Here is a 16,225-nt window from a genome sequence, read left to right as displayed (position 1 = left end):
TTGGTGTTCCCGCAGATCTTCAGGAGGTTGTGTTTGTCATCCGGAGTCAGAGCAACTCCTTCCACGCCAGGCAGGCGGAGAAACGGCGAGAGGATTTGCTCCAACAGGCGCACGCTCGATCAGAGGTAAGATGCAACACCGGTCAGTCACACTGCAAAAACTTAAATGTAAGCAAGATTCAGTATCTGAAATCAAGGCAAACTATGCTTGTTCTTTGCCTGCAAAGATATTTCTTTTTATCAGTTTTTGTGCAAGAGTAGCAGTTCACTTGCTTCATGCATTTCCCCCCTTTAAAAATCCTTATATTATAACTTGTGGTTATTGAGATTCTCTTTCTGATTATGAGTTTATTTTAAAGGAATAAATATCATAATTCTATAAGTGTGGGTATAAACACCGGTCCTTTTTAAGCTATGTATAATGTGAAACCCGCTAGTCACGGAGGAAAGGAATAGCGAAACTCGGCGAGAATAAATTGTACAACAGCATAATATATGAATAACCTCAGATTGTACGAACATAATACAAGTCAAAATTATATAGACTACAAGGGGTAGGACAAGATGAGTCTTTTACATCTTCCATCTTCCTTTTGAACATGTAAACTGTACCGAAGGATGATATTGATAATGCCAGTGTTTTATTTTAAAATGTTCCTTCTTCTTTCCTTCTTTTGTAATTATCTTCTGTTCCACATTTGCGTTCAAGTAATCAATCAATCAAACTGACTCCCTGCTAAAAAGGTTTACAATTGCCCATAAATGCCACAAGAGGGCGGCAAAGCAATGTTTTTGTCTAATTGACGCACCTTAGCTCACGTCAACAATGAAGTGAATTGGCAATGAAATGTTCGGAAAACAATACTTTTATTGCTTTGGCATGAGCACAAAACAGCGAATACGTTTTTCAGTAAATAACGGAATATAGCCTCCAAAAGAAATTGGGTGATATGTGGTGCTTCGGTGTACGTGTTTTTACAGAAACCTTGCCAAGTCACATGTTCCTTCTTAGTCTTCTTAATTTAAGTAATATATTACTGATTTTTTTTTTTTCATTTGTTTAAAAAAAAAAAAATGTTTTTCTCAAACTAAGTTTATGCAGTGGATGTTGTGCCAACCATACAGGACAAGAATATGGAATTAATACTCAAATAGATTCCCATAGACTCATACATATGTTTCATGTGATGTATTTAACATTACATCAGTTCAAATGTATTTCCTTCCAGTTCCAGAAATGTTTCTGCATGTGTTGTTGTTGTTGTTTTGTTGTTTCAAATCTGCATCATGCTGAGCTTTGATGTATTTAGGAAACACAGACATTTGTCGTGCTTTGATGTTGGGATCATCTGCCTCATCATCTCGCTGCCCGACGTTTCTGCGGGCTGCGCCGATGTTCGCATAATGAGAAGTAATGGCGGCTGGCATGTGTTGGTCGTACGGTTCCAGTGTGAACCGATGTTTGTATTGATTTTTATTTTATTAATTTTTTTGGGGTACTTTTGCAACTACGAGAACACAACTCATTTTCGGGATACAGTGAAATCGCTTCTATATCACAGCAATTGTTTTTTTAAATGGGTTTTTACTCTATACAGGCAATTCTAAATTAAATGAAATTAAATAGAAATTGATAGAGCGCCCACTGAATTTTACATTGTGTGCCTTTATTTGTCCTATCTAGTTGTACGGCAACATTCTGGGCAGCACTGAGCGCACTGCATGATGCATCGCAATTATGTTTCAACACCCACACTTTTTTTCCATATGGTATTTATAGCGTCGATTTTCACCTATCGCGGGTGGGTCTCGAAAATATCCCCCGAGGTTCCACTGTGCAGCAGAGTGAGCGTTAAATGTCCCCTTGACGGATTATAATCGGTGTGATAAATTATTATTATTATTTTTAAAACAAGAAGAATTGTACATTTTGCACGTCAATGTCATTTACAGTTGCAGCTGAGTCATTTTAATCTTGGGGGTTGCTGTTTTATGTTCCCAGACAAAAGGTGCTCTCAGGTCTTTTTCTTCAAGTGCCAATCAAACCGTTAACTGTTTCTTTTGTCACAGTTTCGTTTTTGTTTTCTTCCAGAAACCTCCAGTGGTTTTGCTCCTTCACAGTGTGTCCGACAACGAGGGAGACTGGAGCATCCTTCCTCTGCTGCCTTAGTGAGTACATTCAATCCCGTTTATAGTGTGAGACCGGGGATACGTTACAGAATCACCTGCGATATGTGGGTGGAAAACCGCATTATAGAGAGAAACAAAAAACTGTTTTACCCCTCCCACATGCTACAGTATATATACATTTAAACTTCATCACGGAGGAAAAAAACAAAACAAAAAAAACTCACGCTCACACTGTTCTCAAATTAAGACAAAAAGCATCCTTAAACTGACATATTAAACAAAAAAAAGTTAACATTTTCAGTACATTGAAATTTTAAAATGATCAACCAAACAAAATAATTTCGTGTAATGAAAATCTGATAGCTTAATGCTAACATGTAATGTGAAACCCCATAGACAAGCTAACAGAAATGATCATACTTTATTCTTTCTTTCAGACCCGGAGATCCATATCAGGGAGTAAAAAAAAAAAAAACTATTTACAAGAGAAACAAGAATGAAACCAATAGCATTAATAACAACAACAACAAGAACAGCAAAAATAATTTTACAAAAATAACATCAGAAAAAATAATAGCATAGCTCGCAGGGCCCAGAGCCAGGCTTCAACTTGCTTCCCTTTGAATCCTAAGAAATATTTGTTAGATGTTCATATTTGAAAAAAATAGTTGGGGGAGGTGTTAAAATGTATTGGAATAATTCTTGTTATAACTGCCCAAAGGAAATCTGGAATGCGAAAAAAGAAGAGAACTTGCTTTTAACGATATATTTCCCCGTGTGCTCAGTTTGTCTGGCTCTTTCGGGAAGAATTCCTCGTGGATCGTGTTCCTGGAAGAGGAGACCGGCGTGAAGACGTCGAGGCTCGTCGAAGCGCTCGCAAAGTTTGACGAGAATAAAGTAAGCCGTTCGCTTCCATCTTTTCCCTTCTGCTTCTTCGCCCCCCCAAAAATATCGTCAGGTACAAAGCGTCTGCTCAATTAAGAGCTCCGCCATCTGCTCGGCTCCCCGCGACAGCCGACAGACGTGTTAGTCACGTCGCCGCCACCGCCGTGCTAATTAAAAAGTCTCTCGGCTGGTGAGATTATTTTTATTTTTTATTTTTTTTTTTACATTTTTTTGTTGGCAATGTGGGTCGAATATTGATCTCAAGCAAACTTTCAAGTAGTGCTCAATTTCTACCCTCAATTTTCCACTCAGGTTTGGCCTGTGAAGAACAATGCATTTATACAGGCTAAGAGGTCTTTACTTGACTATTGGTGAAAAACACGCAATTGTGGAAAATCAATCATTGTATTGTATTTAATGATATGGGATACTCTTTCTGGATGCTCTGAACTCCTGTTTTGATGTGACGAATGTATATTAGTGTCATTAGGTGTAAATACCATGAAGTAGACCAACAGGTGCATGATTCTGTGGCAACTTGTCCAAATGTGGTGGAAACGCAGACAGTTCTCAGGATTGTTTCAAGCACCTCCTGTGACTTTTTTTACTCTTTCAAAATTCCCCATCACTATTTTACTTGATTTTTATTAGACACGGGTCAATTTTCACCTGGAATGTACAAACATTTTGTAGAGTACGAAAGAGAAACATTTTGAAATATTTTCATTTTCTGTGTCGCTTTGGGAAATATCAACACATTTCAGGGTGAAAGGAAGACATTTAGGGTATTTTCATTGCTGTCAGATGGGGTCACATTGGACCCAAACCGTATGAAAGGGATTTATGCAGAACTGCTTTTCATCAGGAATGGTTCCTCGGGAAGCCGCTCCACGACGACGAGTCGACCATCATTCATCACTACGCCTTTGCCGAAAACCCTTCCGTCTTTAAATACCCCGACTTCTCTGCCGCGTGGGCCTTAAGCATCCCCCTAGTGGTCCGGTCAGTGAGCGCACGTCCAAGTATTGTTTTCAAAGACGATTGTCAATGTACACTGTAATGTTGTCATTTCTCGTTTTTTTTTTTTTTTTTTTTTTTTTAAGGCTGGCCAACAAAGTCCGAGAGGAGCCGCTTAAATCGGACTTCACCATTGACTTGAAACACGAGGTGTGTCCTGTTCTTCGACTTCTGTTTACGGTGGTGCTTAAAAGTTTAATTTGATCTGTAACCATGCTCACTATTCAAATCACCTGCTTCTTAAATCAACTTTGCCCGTTGAAATGAATGGAAATACATTGAATCCATTCCAGACCCCCCCCCAAAACACCCAAAAATTATTTTAATGTAAATTCCACAGTATGGTACTATATAAAAACACTCATTTAAATAATTAAAAGTTTTTTGCAATAACGGGTTTTCATTTCACTTGAAGAATTATTTTTTTTTCATTTCACTTGAAGAATTATTTTTCCCCACTTCATTTTCGCTTAACTTTTTTTGCCTTTTTATTCGATGGACATCATCCACTTCTCAGCACTTACTTTCTAAGGACGTAGGATTCAAAACAAAAAACAAAAAAAAAACATTTGGAAAGAAAAAAACTCCCCAAAAAAGAAAATGTGAGAACAAACAACAGATACCTGTACTTTCACTGCGAGGGGAGCACATGAACTGATGGTGGCCGTAGGTTAAGTCAAATTTTTCCTCACAACACAAAGCAAAAAATGGACCGTGCCACAGCTTGTAAACTCTGAAAAAACATAATGTAGAACACTCTGAAGTCAAAGCGGCAATTTATTTGTATTGTGCAAATCTCTCCGAGTCATTCCAGTAACCGTTTGGCACGTCTATCTGGCGCGTGTGTGGTGGCAGGTGGCCTTGTACGTTTGGGACAACGGCAACGGTCCTCATCTGACCGCCGTGCCCCAGCTGTGCACGGACCGCAAGGACTCCCCTCGGGCCGAGCTGTGCGCCACCACGCTGAGACCCGAGCCTCCCCCTTGTGTGAGTGTCCACCTCGCCGACGTCCACCAACAATTTCCAGGAAATGTCGGAGGCAAACAAAAGCCGGACACGATCGACAGCCTTGAGGCTGCAGCCTGTAACGCAAACCAAATGTCAACATGTATGTGTCTTCAACCTTCACTGTTACTGCTTGAGTTGAGTGTAATCCATTATTGTGTAAGGATGGCGCTGTTGAATTTAGGCGCTCGGGCTTTTTTGTGAAGCCATTTCATCAAAATTAAGCTTTCACCTTCAGGAACTTGAGCCAATCCGTCCTGCGATCATTCGCAGCAAATGCCATTCCGCTTTTGCACAGCAAAATCCAGCCTGACAACAACAAACACAGCGCTCGTCCTCAGTCTCCTTGACGATTTGTGTCTTTTTTTTTTTTGATTTTCAGGAAACTGCATCGTGTGGTTTCTTTTTAGAGAAGTGCAAAATCAATAGCTATTTAAAAAATATTTCTAGGAAAGTATTGCATCGATAATTTTTCTTTGAAGGATAGCGCAACAGCGGCACGGTGCACGACTGGTTCGAGCGTCTGCCTCACAGTTCTGAGGACCGGGGTTCAATCCCCGGCCCCGCCTGTGTGGAGTTTGTATGTGCTCTCCGTGCCTGCGTGGGTTTTCTCCGGGCACTCCGGTTTCCTCCCACATCCCAAAAGCATGCGTGGCACGTTGATTCAAGACTCTTAAATTGCCCGTAGGTGTGAATGTGAGTGCGAATGGTTGTTTGTTTGTATGTGCCCTGCGATTGGCTGGCGACCAGTTCAGGGTGTACCCCGCATCCTGCCCGATGATAGCTGGGATGGGCTCCAGCACGCCCGCGACCCGAGTGAGGAGAAGCGGCTCAGAAAATGGATGAATGAATATTTGTTTTCTATTTAGGATTGATTATTTGTTTTCTCTTAAGGAAAATGTAACAATAAAACCAATTTAAATTGAAATTCAATAGTTTAATCTTTTTCAAACAAGTTTGGCAATTTTTTTTTTTTTTTGAAAGAAAACTATAACATCAATAGCTTGCTTTCGTTTTTAGAAAATGCAACATCAATTGCTTTCTTCTTCGGAAAATGTCACATCAATTAGTCTGCTTATGAAAGTGCTCGTTAAATTTTGTATTCCACTTTACCACAACACAGGCCAGCCTAAAACGTCGATGGCATTTTCAAACAAAAACCACTGGCCCACTTCTCCTCCGTCTGCCTGACGAGTCTCTTTTTCTTTTCCCGAAAAGGGGGAGCCGGTAAAAAAGGACAATGTCTTTGTTGCCGTGAAAACGTGCAAGAAGTTTCACAGCGAGAGAGGTAAGCGTCGATTGCCATGTCCCTTTAAATAATGGATTTCCTTTTGTATGCCTTTATAAAGCTAATAATGTGGAGGTTTGATTGACACTGTGCTAAAAGGTTTTGTTTCCTGCGGCGGACAGCTCTGCTGGAAATGTCAAATCGCTTTTGCTTCCATTGTGCTCTAAATGTCATACATTTTTGAGTTGTAGCTATTTATTAACATTATCACTGAACGCAACGCAGTCCCCGTCATCAAGAAGACGTGGGAGAGAGAGGCAGTCTATCTGGAATACTACAGCGACCATGCCGATGCGTCGATACCGACCGTTGATTTGGGAGTACCCAACACGGAGAGAGGTCAGTGCACATTGCAGCTACGACATCTTCAGGGTCACAGAGATCATATGGAAAACGTTCTCTTCCTTACCGTCAGACTGAGACTTGTTAGCATTTTTATCGCGGTAACGAATACAGTCGAAACCAGAAAAGCGTTCTGTAGACCGCCGACCTCCTCCAAGGTTGGGCAATCCTAATTTGGATTAAGACATTCATAAAGTACACAAGGTTTTTCAGTGACATTCAGTCATCATTTTACGAAGTAAAACCTACAGATTTAATTACATAAAACAACTTAAATTGTTTCCGTTGATGAAAGTGCATCATCAATAGTTTTTCTTTTTAGGATTCTGCAATAGCTAAAATTTGTTTTCTTTTTAGGAAAGTGTAACATAATTGAAAAAACATAAAACGTAATGCAACACCGATAAATATTCTTCTTTTTAGCAAAGTGCAACATCAATGTTTCAAGGAGAACGAAAAAAATCAGCTTGGTCACCAAGCAAAAAGAGTTTGTCATACGAAGCTGACCTTGACGCAGAGCAGAAAGTGGCACTAACAAATCGCCATTCCGATGCCCGTTTTACCGAATGATGTGTGATTTGAGAAAAATCCAAGTGAGAGATGTATAAAGTGTATAAAGTAGTGCAATGCTTGCAAACGACACAGGCCGTGTCGATTGTTCATTTTAGTAAGTGTCGTGGGCCGCTAAAAAAACGTCCATATGTCCAACGGGTTCTGCCTTAGAGTTAGAAGTCTTATATAGTTACTGTTAGTTATTTCATTTTCTTCATACATCCCACCTTTCTCTCACCTTCCTATCATAACGCACATTGATGCTGTTCTACCGATCCATGCCAATGTTGGGAATGTAACATGGCAGCTGGATGAATATTTCACATTCATTTATTGTAGCCTGCAGTGTTTTTTTTTTTGTTTTTTTTTTACCAATTAAAAGGAGCACCTTGAGAACATTTGGGCTGGACTAGGTGAGAGCCTCTTGTTGTTTTCCTTCCTGAGCAAACTTGTCCGAAAGATCCCATTTTTGCCGAGTCACTTGTGTGAAGTTTCTGTGACGGGATGTGCACGGCGTCTCACAGTGCTCCCGGCACGTTCTCTCTCTCGCCTGAGGCTACAGGCCACTCGGGGGGGCAAATTATTCCAGACAGCAAATCGCTATCGGTGGCTAAAAGGCCGCCTAAGTCCTTCGGTGTTGCACCTGAACGGGATGATGCATGGGCTGTTATCACTTTCAAGGGAGGAAAGAGAGCACCGCAATCCGGCGCTTCCCATCCGTGACTGTGCGCAGGCATAACGAGGGGTCCGAGTCTGTTTGCCGTGCTGCTCGTCGGACCTCGACGGGCCGCAAACTGCCGAGAGGAGACCCGCTGAAGCCGTGCAGTTTTGTTGACTATTCTAAAGTTCATTCTCAGCAAATCGAGACTGGTCGACATGTTGTCATGAACACTTTGTCGACCTTTTCACCACTCCATGTCATTGGCCGATGCAAAGTTATTGCGAAACATGGGAAATGGCTCGATTGGTAATGTTAGCCTTCTACTTTAACGCCCCAGTTTGTATGTGTGCAGTGGAAACGAAGATGTTACATGAAATAAGCTGTTTGTAAGAGAGACGCAACGGTGGCCGTAATGCGCATTTCAACTGGTAAGCTGATTTAAAAATAGACAGGATCATTGAGGGCCTGGCTAGATCATTGACTTTCCTGTTGCTTGGATCAATAATAATAATAATAAAAAAAAAAAAAAAGGTTTGACGCTGAAATGGATATCGCACTGTAGAGATGACATAAGCTAGCAGGTTAGTCAATATGTCTTGCGAAATTACTCATAGACAACCCAACCAACATTTTGCATGAGAGAAAATGCCTTTGACAGAGCTGATGATTACGACATCCACTTGATTAAATCTCATCATCCAGAGGTTCCGCTGGGTTCATTTTGGATAATGGTGAAGGAAATTGGGGGGGGAAGAAAATCCTTAACCTTTATGGTATATCTGGCAGCGCAACCCAAATCCAAACCCAGGTTTTTGTCGTTTCAGTTCAATTCAGTCGTAGTCAATCTCGTTCTGCCACCTGGAAGTACCCTAGCGTCTATTGTTGACAAACATTAGGAAATTGTATCTTTACATTCATGCCAGTTGTGGGAGTTTATAAATCTCTTCAACGATGGACTTTCACCACACACTGATGAAAACTCAAGTCTCTCGCAATTTGGGTTTGAAATCTGGTTTGGCAAAAATTTGCCGGACGACTTGGTTTTGAAGACCATCTGGAAATGGCCAAAATGATCCCAAAATGGCCACTTCAAAGCCAAATGGCCGGCTTCTCATTTCTTTTCGGGCATGGGGTCTTGAGATTTATTTGCGGTTGTCCTCATGATAGACATACCACATTTCACATTGCCAGGTAAAACGAGGTTGAGGGGATGCATTTTTAAAGTTTCGTAAGTTTCTGGACTTACCTGTATACTGTAAAAACCCATTAAAAAAAAAAATAATAATTGCTTATAGCAGGGATTCCTTTGTACTATAAACTGTATACAATCGCGAATGCTAACAGCAGCAACAATAGCAGCTTTCTATGTAGGAGGGAAAACAGTATGTTTATCAATAAAGAGTTTATATGTAAGCAGTTGGAAAGAAATAAACACCAGCAAGGCTAACGATCAGAAGTGGAGTGTAGGAGAACTGTGAACCTCCGCATTGTTGCGGCTCGAAATTGTATAATTTCTTTTATTTGTATTTTTTTTTTTTTTTTTGTGGAAGGACGGAACCTATTCACTGTTATTTGCTTACATTTATTTTTTTACATATGCGCGGTTTTGTGCTTGGTAGTCCTTTGCTGCCATCTTGTGGCATCTATTTGCAATTACAAACACTTGGGGTCCTCAATTCCTCGCAGATCTTTGCGATGTGACTATTTAAACAACACAGTACTACAGTGTCCTGTGCGTGATAAGCTAGACTAAACTGGTTTTCATTTGTGAAGCATCTCAATGCTTGAAATGCCAATTTCCATTGTGGTTAAACGAATGTAAGCACAAATCTTAATTAATGTTTATGAATAATGGATGTCAGATTATAGAGGACCCTGGGAGCGAGGGGGGGGGAAAACAACAATTTACAAAACAAGAGTTTAAAGCAGACGGACGTGCATCATTTCCTCCTGTCGGTTGCTTTTCCCCCCAACAACCTGCAGCGTTATGCTAATGACGCCCAGCAGTCACCAGCCATCAACGCGTCACCACTCGGCTGTCGCTTTTGATTCATTTCCGTATTTGTTTGCCACCCGAGCGCATTCCGTGCCTGCATATCATTAATGCGTTGGCACGGGAAGGTGCGTCGGTGTGAAGCGGCGGTCAAGAGATGCCAACCCAGCGGATGGATGGACGTTTGGAAGCACTTTGATGCATAATTCAGCACTTTTGGAAGCAAAACATCAGCAAAACGTGAAGAAAAACATGTTGGTAGAATTGATTTAATCCCACGTTTATTGCAGCGACAAGCTTCCGGACCACCCGCGCAACTAGGTGAAATTGCGAAATAGTGCCCACGTATTTTGGGGATTATTTATACATATTTTAAAGCTGTAAATATTGTGGCTTTTTCTGTTTTTGCAACACTTAACTCGCACATTTTGAGTTTTTCCTCGGCGAAAGTTTATTTTTTTATTATTTTTTTTATTTTGTAGATGGGAAGTTATGCGAAGTAAACAGTCGCCATTCCTCATCTTTCCTCGTTATGGAACCCAATGTAAATTGGGCTTTGTACATTTTACAGTGGTTAAGTTTGACTCTTAAAAATATGAATGTGGGACTCATTAACATCATTAAACTTGGATCTTCTACGATGTGTTTTGACAAGCAGGTGCAAATGGGATGAAGGAATGTAATCAATCGCAAACTCTTTGTGTGTTGTCGCCTTGGGAGAATGTTCCTACTGCTCATTTTCCGGTGAAAGCGAGCAGTCCAGGTAGCTTTTTGTTTGGTGCCGGCATTTTAATGACAGCGACTGCGAGGCGCATGAACATGGAAGCAACTGCTTCTTCCCACGGGCCCCGAACGTCACTCAAAGCGAGCCGATCTAACTAGAAAACCAGCTCGGCAGCTTTGTGTGGATCCCCCTAAAAATAGAGAGATTTTGATTTCCTTCCTGTCAGCGGTTCAAGGTGTCCGCTCTTATTCTCCATTCAGATGCCAGGTAACACACAAAATAACACCTTGGCTGCCACTTAAATAATCCAGTCAGGTGTCTTCTTCTCTCGTATTCTATGTGATGTTTGCCTCCGGGGATTTTCTGTCTCAGAGCTGATGATGACTGTGTTAACGTGGCTCACTTACACATTGTAAACTGGTTATGATTTGGTTCGAAACTGTTTTCTGACATAGTCCTTAATGGGTTCTCACTTGGTTCTAAACTAGTTCTCATATTGTCCATTCATGTTCTCGAACTGGTTCTCACTTTAGTGCTTATTGTGGTATTAACCTGTTTGTCACTTGGCTCTGACTAAGATGTTTTGAAATGTATCGTTTCACTGTCCTGAATTTGGTTTCGCTCGGTACTAAGCTGGTTCTCATTTTCTTAAATGGGTTCTCACTTGGTCCATGCTTGGTACCAAATGGGTCGTCGCTCTGTCCTAACTTAATACTAGATGGCTGGAGTCTGGTTTTAGCTTGCCCTATACTGGTTCTCAATTTGTCCTTACCTGTTGTTGTTGTTGTTGTTGTTGCTTGGTCTTAAACATGTTAATTGATACTAATTGAGTTCTCCGTTGGTCCTTACTTGATACTAAACGAGGCTAAACGATTTCTGACTCGTTGGTTTACTTATCACTAAACAGATCATCACTTGGTCCTTACCTGTTCATAAACTGATGTTTGCCACCGGCGATTTTCTGTCTGAGCGTCGATGACGACCGTGTTGTCGTGCACGTGTTTCACAATTCTGCCGTTCGTGTGCCGGAGCAGCTCTGCCGCTGTCAAACGTGGACCAGTTCAGATTTGATCATACCAACCAGTCGTGGCCAACATTCACACAAGTTAGGGAAGAAACTCAGAGATCCAACACAGTCCAGTCTAGGAGCATTCAAAAAAAGGTTCTCTTTTGGTCCTAAATGGCTTCTAACTGGGCCCTTTCTTGATCCTCACTGGTTCTCACTTTGTTCTCTCATCCTTCTAAACTGGTTCTTACTTGGCCCGAATTAAATTGGTTCTCACTTGACCCGTTAATGGTCCTAAACTGGTCCTTACTTTGTCCCAATGGTCCAAAACTGGTTTCCATTGGGTCCCTACATGTTTCCAAACGTGTCCTCACTTGGTCCAAAACCGGTCTTCCCTTCATCCTTACCTGGTCCTGAAGTAGTTCTAATTTGCTTCTTTTCCCTGTTCTAAACTGGTTCTCCCTCGGTCCTAATCCCATTCTGACTTTGACCTGAACCGGTTCTGACTTGGTCCTAGTTTTCCCATTGTCCTTTCTGGATCGAAACTGAATCGCACTTGGTGCTTATCTGTTGCCTAAACTGGACTTCGCTTCGTCTTTGCCTTTTCCTAAACTTGTTCTCATTTAGTCCTTACTTAGATTTAAACAGGTTCATAAATTGCCTTAAAGTGGTTCTCGCTTGGTCCTCACCAGTTCTTAAACTGGCAATTTGTGTCTTGCGTTATTCTAGCTGTACCTAATGAATTGACGAGTGAGTGCATTAACAGGATGATGGAGTTAATGTGTACCTAAAGAGGTATTTATTCCTTTAGCGGGGTCATTCATCAGTGTGAACTAGATTAACGATGCCGCTCCAGTCATTTAAAAATGAAATCTTCATACACAAATAAAGACGGCCAGCCTGTGTTTTCAGGACACTGCGGGAAAACATTCGCCATCCTCAACAGATTTGTGAGCGGCGACGTCCCCGGCACCGAGTGGCTCCTCGTCGTGGACGACGACACGCTGATCAGGTTGTGCCATTATGGCCCCCGAAAACTCATCGTCATAATCGTATTCATGTAGTTGGGTCGATGTTCAACTTCCTGCAAAATATCTTTTTAAAAGTCCATCTGGCTCCACTTTCTGTTCATCAAGTTGCATCTTCATGTGGAATGCTGAACACATGCGATAAAGTCTGAGAAACTGCACTTATTCCAGCACCTGTGCGTGCGTGCGCGTCATGATGTGTTTGACGCGTACGTGTGTTTGTGTGGATGTGTGTGTCACGATGAGTTTAAATCTGTGTGTGTGTGTGTCCCTCAGCCTCCCCCGACTGCGATCCTTGCTGAGCTGCTACAGTGCCTCGGAAGCCGTGTATCTGGGCGAGCGCTACGGCTACGGCCTCAGCCAGGGCGGCTACGGCTACATCACGGGAGGCGGCGGGTGAGCTTTCCCGCGGCACGCCTGCCGGATGGATCACGGGAATCCCGTTATCTGTCATTTCAAGATAAACCGCTTCCGTTGGCTTCAAAAACGCCGCTCACGCAGCGGGAATTTTGCGTTTGCGGGCAAAGCTTTTTGGTTTCCAGTGCAGATTAAAATGTGAGCGAGTGCATAGTAATCATCACACTAGTCCACAGTTATGCTACTACACGCAAACGTTTAGCATGATAAGCAGCTACATGCCTTCGTCGAGGATTTTTGCATAGGATTTAAGGTTGGCCCCGTCGGAAATATTGGAAATAATCGGATTCTGTCTGTGATACTATACCTGCATACCTCGATATGATGTTGAAACAATACCATGGCTAAGACAGTTTGAAGCTTGATAAATGCCGTAACACTGATGCAAATTTCCATTCGCTGGGCAATGTCATTTCCCATTATGTTAGCATTAAGATAGCTAACTTTTGTTTGCCGAAATTATGGGAGTTAAGTTGAATTGGATTTTGGTGCTTAAATATCCTGTACAACTTCTGTCTTCCGTAGCTGCTTGAGGTAATGTCCCTTCACGCTTGCCGTATTGTTATTGTGTGGGGCCCCATATGCTTAATAACGTACCGCAACATGCTAGTTCCTTCCACATACAAATACTGTACATTTTACTGGAGTGTACACTTAACCTGTTTTTGTTGTTGTTGTTGTTGTTGTTGTTGTTATTGAACTGTGCAGAAGTACCGGTACTAAAAAGGCATGGTATCAATTCATTTTTGACGTTTTTTTGTCTGCATGTGCAGCATGGTGTTCAGCAGGGAGGCGGTGGCGCGACTCCTGCAAAGCGGCTGCAAATGTTACAGCGACGACGCGCCGGACGACATGGTGCTTGGAATGTGCCTCAACGCTCTCGGCATTCCCGCCACCCACAGTCCGCTTTTCCATCAGGTGACCATCCTTCACTCAGTCCCCGCTGCGCCCTAATCACCGCAGAGGGATTTTTCTACAGTCGACCTCGATAGTTCCAGAAAAAAAGCCCACAGAGAATGTCTCTTTAGTTATGTGGGAGTCGGGAACCATCTGAATGATTCCGAACGCAGTCGGCGTTCGGAATCATTCAGATGCTTCCCGGCTCCCGCATCACTACAAAGAGATTTTTATACTGTGTACTAAAAACTAATCACTATACAGTCTAGATTCTATTATGACATATAACAAATAGTTTATTATATTTTTATAAATAATTTTACACTGTATCTTTAGTCTGCAGTCACTATAGATGAGTGATGCTTCTTTGAATTCTGTTTTATTTTAAATTGAACTGAGACATATTTAATATTTGATTTATTTAAATGCTATGTTGTTGAGTGTAACATACAATTTCTACATAAAATCCTTCCTTTTTTTCAATAAAATAATAAAAAAATGTATCTATGTAATTATTCTGCTACCTCAAATAAAATCTTTTAATTTAATTTAAACTTAATTGCTTTATTTATAAAATTGTAATTATTATGAGGATAAACGAAAACATCAATATATGTACTGTAAGTTGTGTATATTGTAGTATACTTGTAATTTGTGTTATGTCATTTAAAATGATTCTTTCTTATTTTCGTTGTAATTTAATGTATTTTAGATAATTATCACTCATAATAATCAGTTTTTATTACTTTACAGACTAAATATACTCAAAATAATTAGTTTCATGTTTGTTTTATTTTTAACTATTCATTCTTAGTTCAATTTTAATCAAATCGTTTTTATTTATTTACGTTATTTAATTTAGAGGAACTTGTAATTATCACATAATTGTATTCATTGATGCATTTTAATGTAATTTTTTAATATAGTTTTTTTTATTTTTTATGCATATACAGTCATAGTATAGCTGTAATTTGAATGCAATGACTAAAAATGTTTAAATATTCATGATGTTTCTTTAATTCATTGTATTGCTAATTTACTTTATAGTATATGGAAAATATGGCAAACATTCTTCAAATATCGTGTATTGGACATGCACATTCACATTTATTCCTGAAATAAAAAAAATCCATCCCCCCCCCCATTTTGCACCCATTAACAAGGAGGATTTTCTCAGTCAAAAAAAAAAAAAAAAAAAGATGATTTTTCTTCATTAAATCTTTTGTGTTGCGCTTGAAATGTTTTGAAATTTGGGAATAAAACCAATAAAGAACAGCATTTTCTGACACACATCATCATCAAAGCGCGAATTGTGTTTCTGGCAAAGTGGCTTTCTTTTTTTTTTTTTTTAATCTCCGCCCTAATCAATTGTTGCATTCATCTGTCACAGGTCGAGCTTAATGAAAAAGAGTTATTTTTAGCCTCCTTCCCGCAGACTTGTAATTAACGAATCTTAAAAGTGCTGACAAAACTATCGATTTTGTGACATTTGGTGCCTTTCAGGCCCGGCCGGAGGACTACGCGGCGGACTTGCTCGCTCATCAGGTGCCCATTTCTTTCCACAAACACTGGAACGTCGACCCCGTGGTCGTTTTCGACAAATGGCTGAAGGACGGCGACCGTAAAACCTCAGCTGGACTCGACAACGATAAAAGCGCCAAGACGGAGCTGTGAATTAAAAACCTGTATGGATGAGCGTGTATGTGCTGAGCGCGTTCCAGATGTTGTAACAGTGAAGCTACGATACAGTGTGTGCGGGACCTGGTTGCATGTTATGAATATTTATATATGTATATGTAATGAACACCTTACAAATGACATTCTCTCTGTAATGTTCACAAAATAGCACTCTGCTGTGCTATAGAATCTATTTTGAAATAAATGTGTGCATTTTTAACAATGTGCTTTTTAATCCCACTTTTCGTTCGTGTGCAATATTTTCATACCTACACGTTATTTGATGCGTGCGCAGTCGTCTGGCAAAGTTAGCCTATTTTAGCCGTTTGGAACAAATGAGGAGGCCTACGCGTAAATGGCATGACTGATGTTAATGTGTGCAGTTGAGTCTAAACTGGACCAAATAATGAGCAGATGAAACCATTTAAATTGTAGCCGGCTGGGATAATTAAGGTTCACCGCTCATCTGTCTGCTAAACTGTATGTGGTCCAAATTTGGTAACTCGTGGAGAACATGTCTAGGAGGTCTTGGCGTGTGCTACTCAGCCAGTTTTACGGGAGTCACTTCAATTTTCGCCAGGTTGATCGCAACTGCGAACTTTTG

At 40.8% G+C, this 16,225-nt stretch overlaps 1 protein-coding gene across 2 annotated transcripts in view; it reads left to right on the top strand.

Moving 5' to 3' along the window:
* The window catches only part of b3glcta (beta 3-glucosyltransferase a), a 53,829-nt gene extending 37,974 nt beyond the window's left edge, over positions 1–15,855 (top strand). For both annotated transcript variants that reach the window (XM_061681692.1, XM_061681691.1), the window contains 12 exons: positions 16–125; positions 2,092–2,168; positions 2,915–3,026; positions 3,880–4,016; positions 4,118–4,181; positions 4,887–5,018; positions 6,255–6,324; positions 6,550–6,663; positions 12,515–12,614; positions 12,907–13,026; positions 13,821–13,965; positions 15,448–15,855. In XM_061681692.1, the coding sequence (XP_061537676.1) occupies positions 16–125; positions 2,092–2,168; positions 2,915–3,026; positions 3,880–4,016; positions 4,118–4,181; positions 4,887–5,018; positions 6,255–6,324; positions 6,550–6,663; positions 12,515–12,614; positions 12,907–13,026; positions 13,821–13,965; positions 15,448–15,618 (1,352 nt within the window). In that variant the 3' untranslated portion in view covers positions 15,619–15,855. The remainder of the gene's footprint in view (positions 1–15; positions 126–2,091; positions 2,169–2,914; positions 3,027–3,879; positions 4,017–4,117; positions 4,182–4,886; positions 5,019–6,254; positions 6,325–6,549; positions 6,664–12,514; positions 12,615–12,906; positions 13,027–13,820; positions 13,966–15,447) is intronic.
* Positions 15,856–16,225: the final 370 nt, after the last annotated feature.

The sequence above is a fragment of the Phycodurus eques genome, chromosome 7, assembly GCF_024500275.1.
Source record: "Phycodurus eques isolate BA_2022a chromosome 7, UOR_Pequ_1.1, whole genome shotgun sequence".
Lineage (NCBI taxonomy): Eukaryota > Metazoa > Chordata > Actinopteri > Syngnathiformes > Syngnathidae > Phycodurus > Phycodurus eques.
Note: the sequence above shows the minus strand (reverse complement) of the source record. Positions and strands in the feature narration are given on the sequence as shown.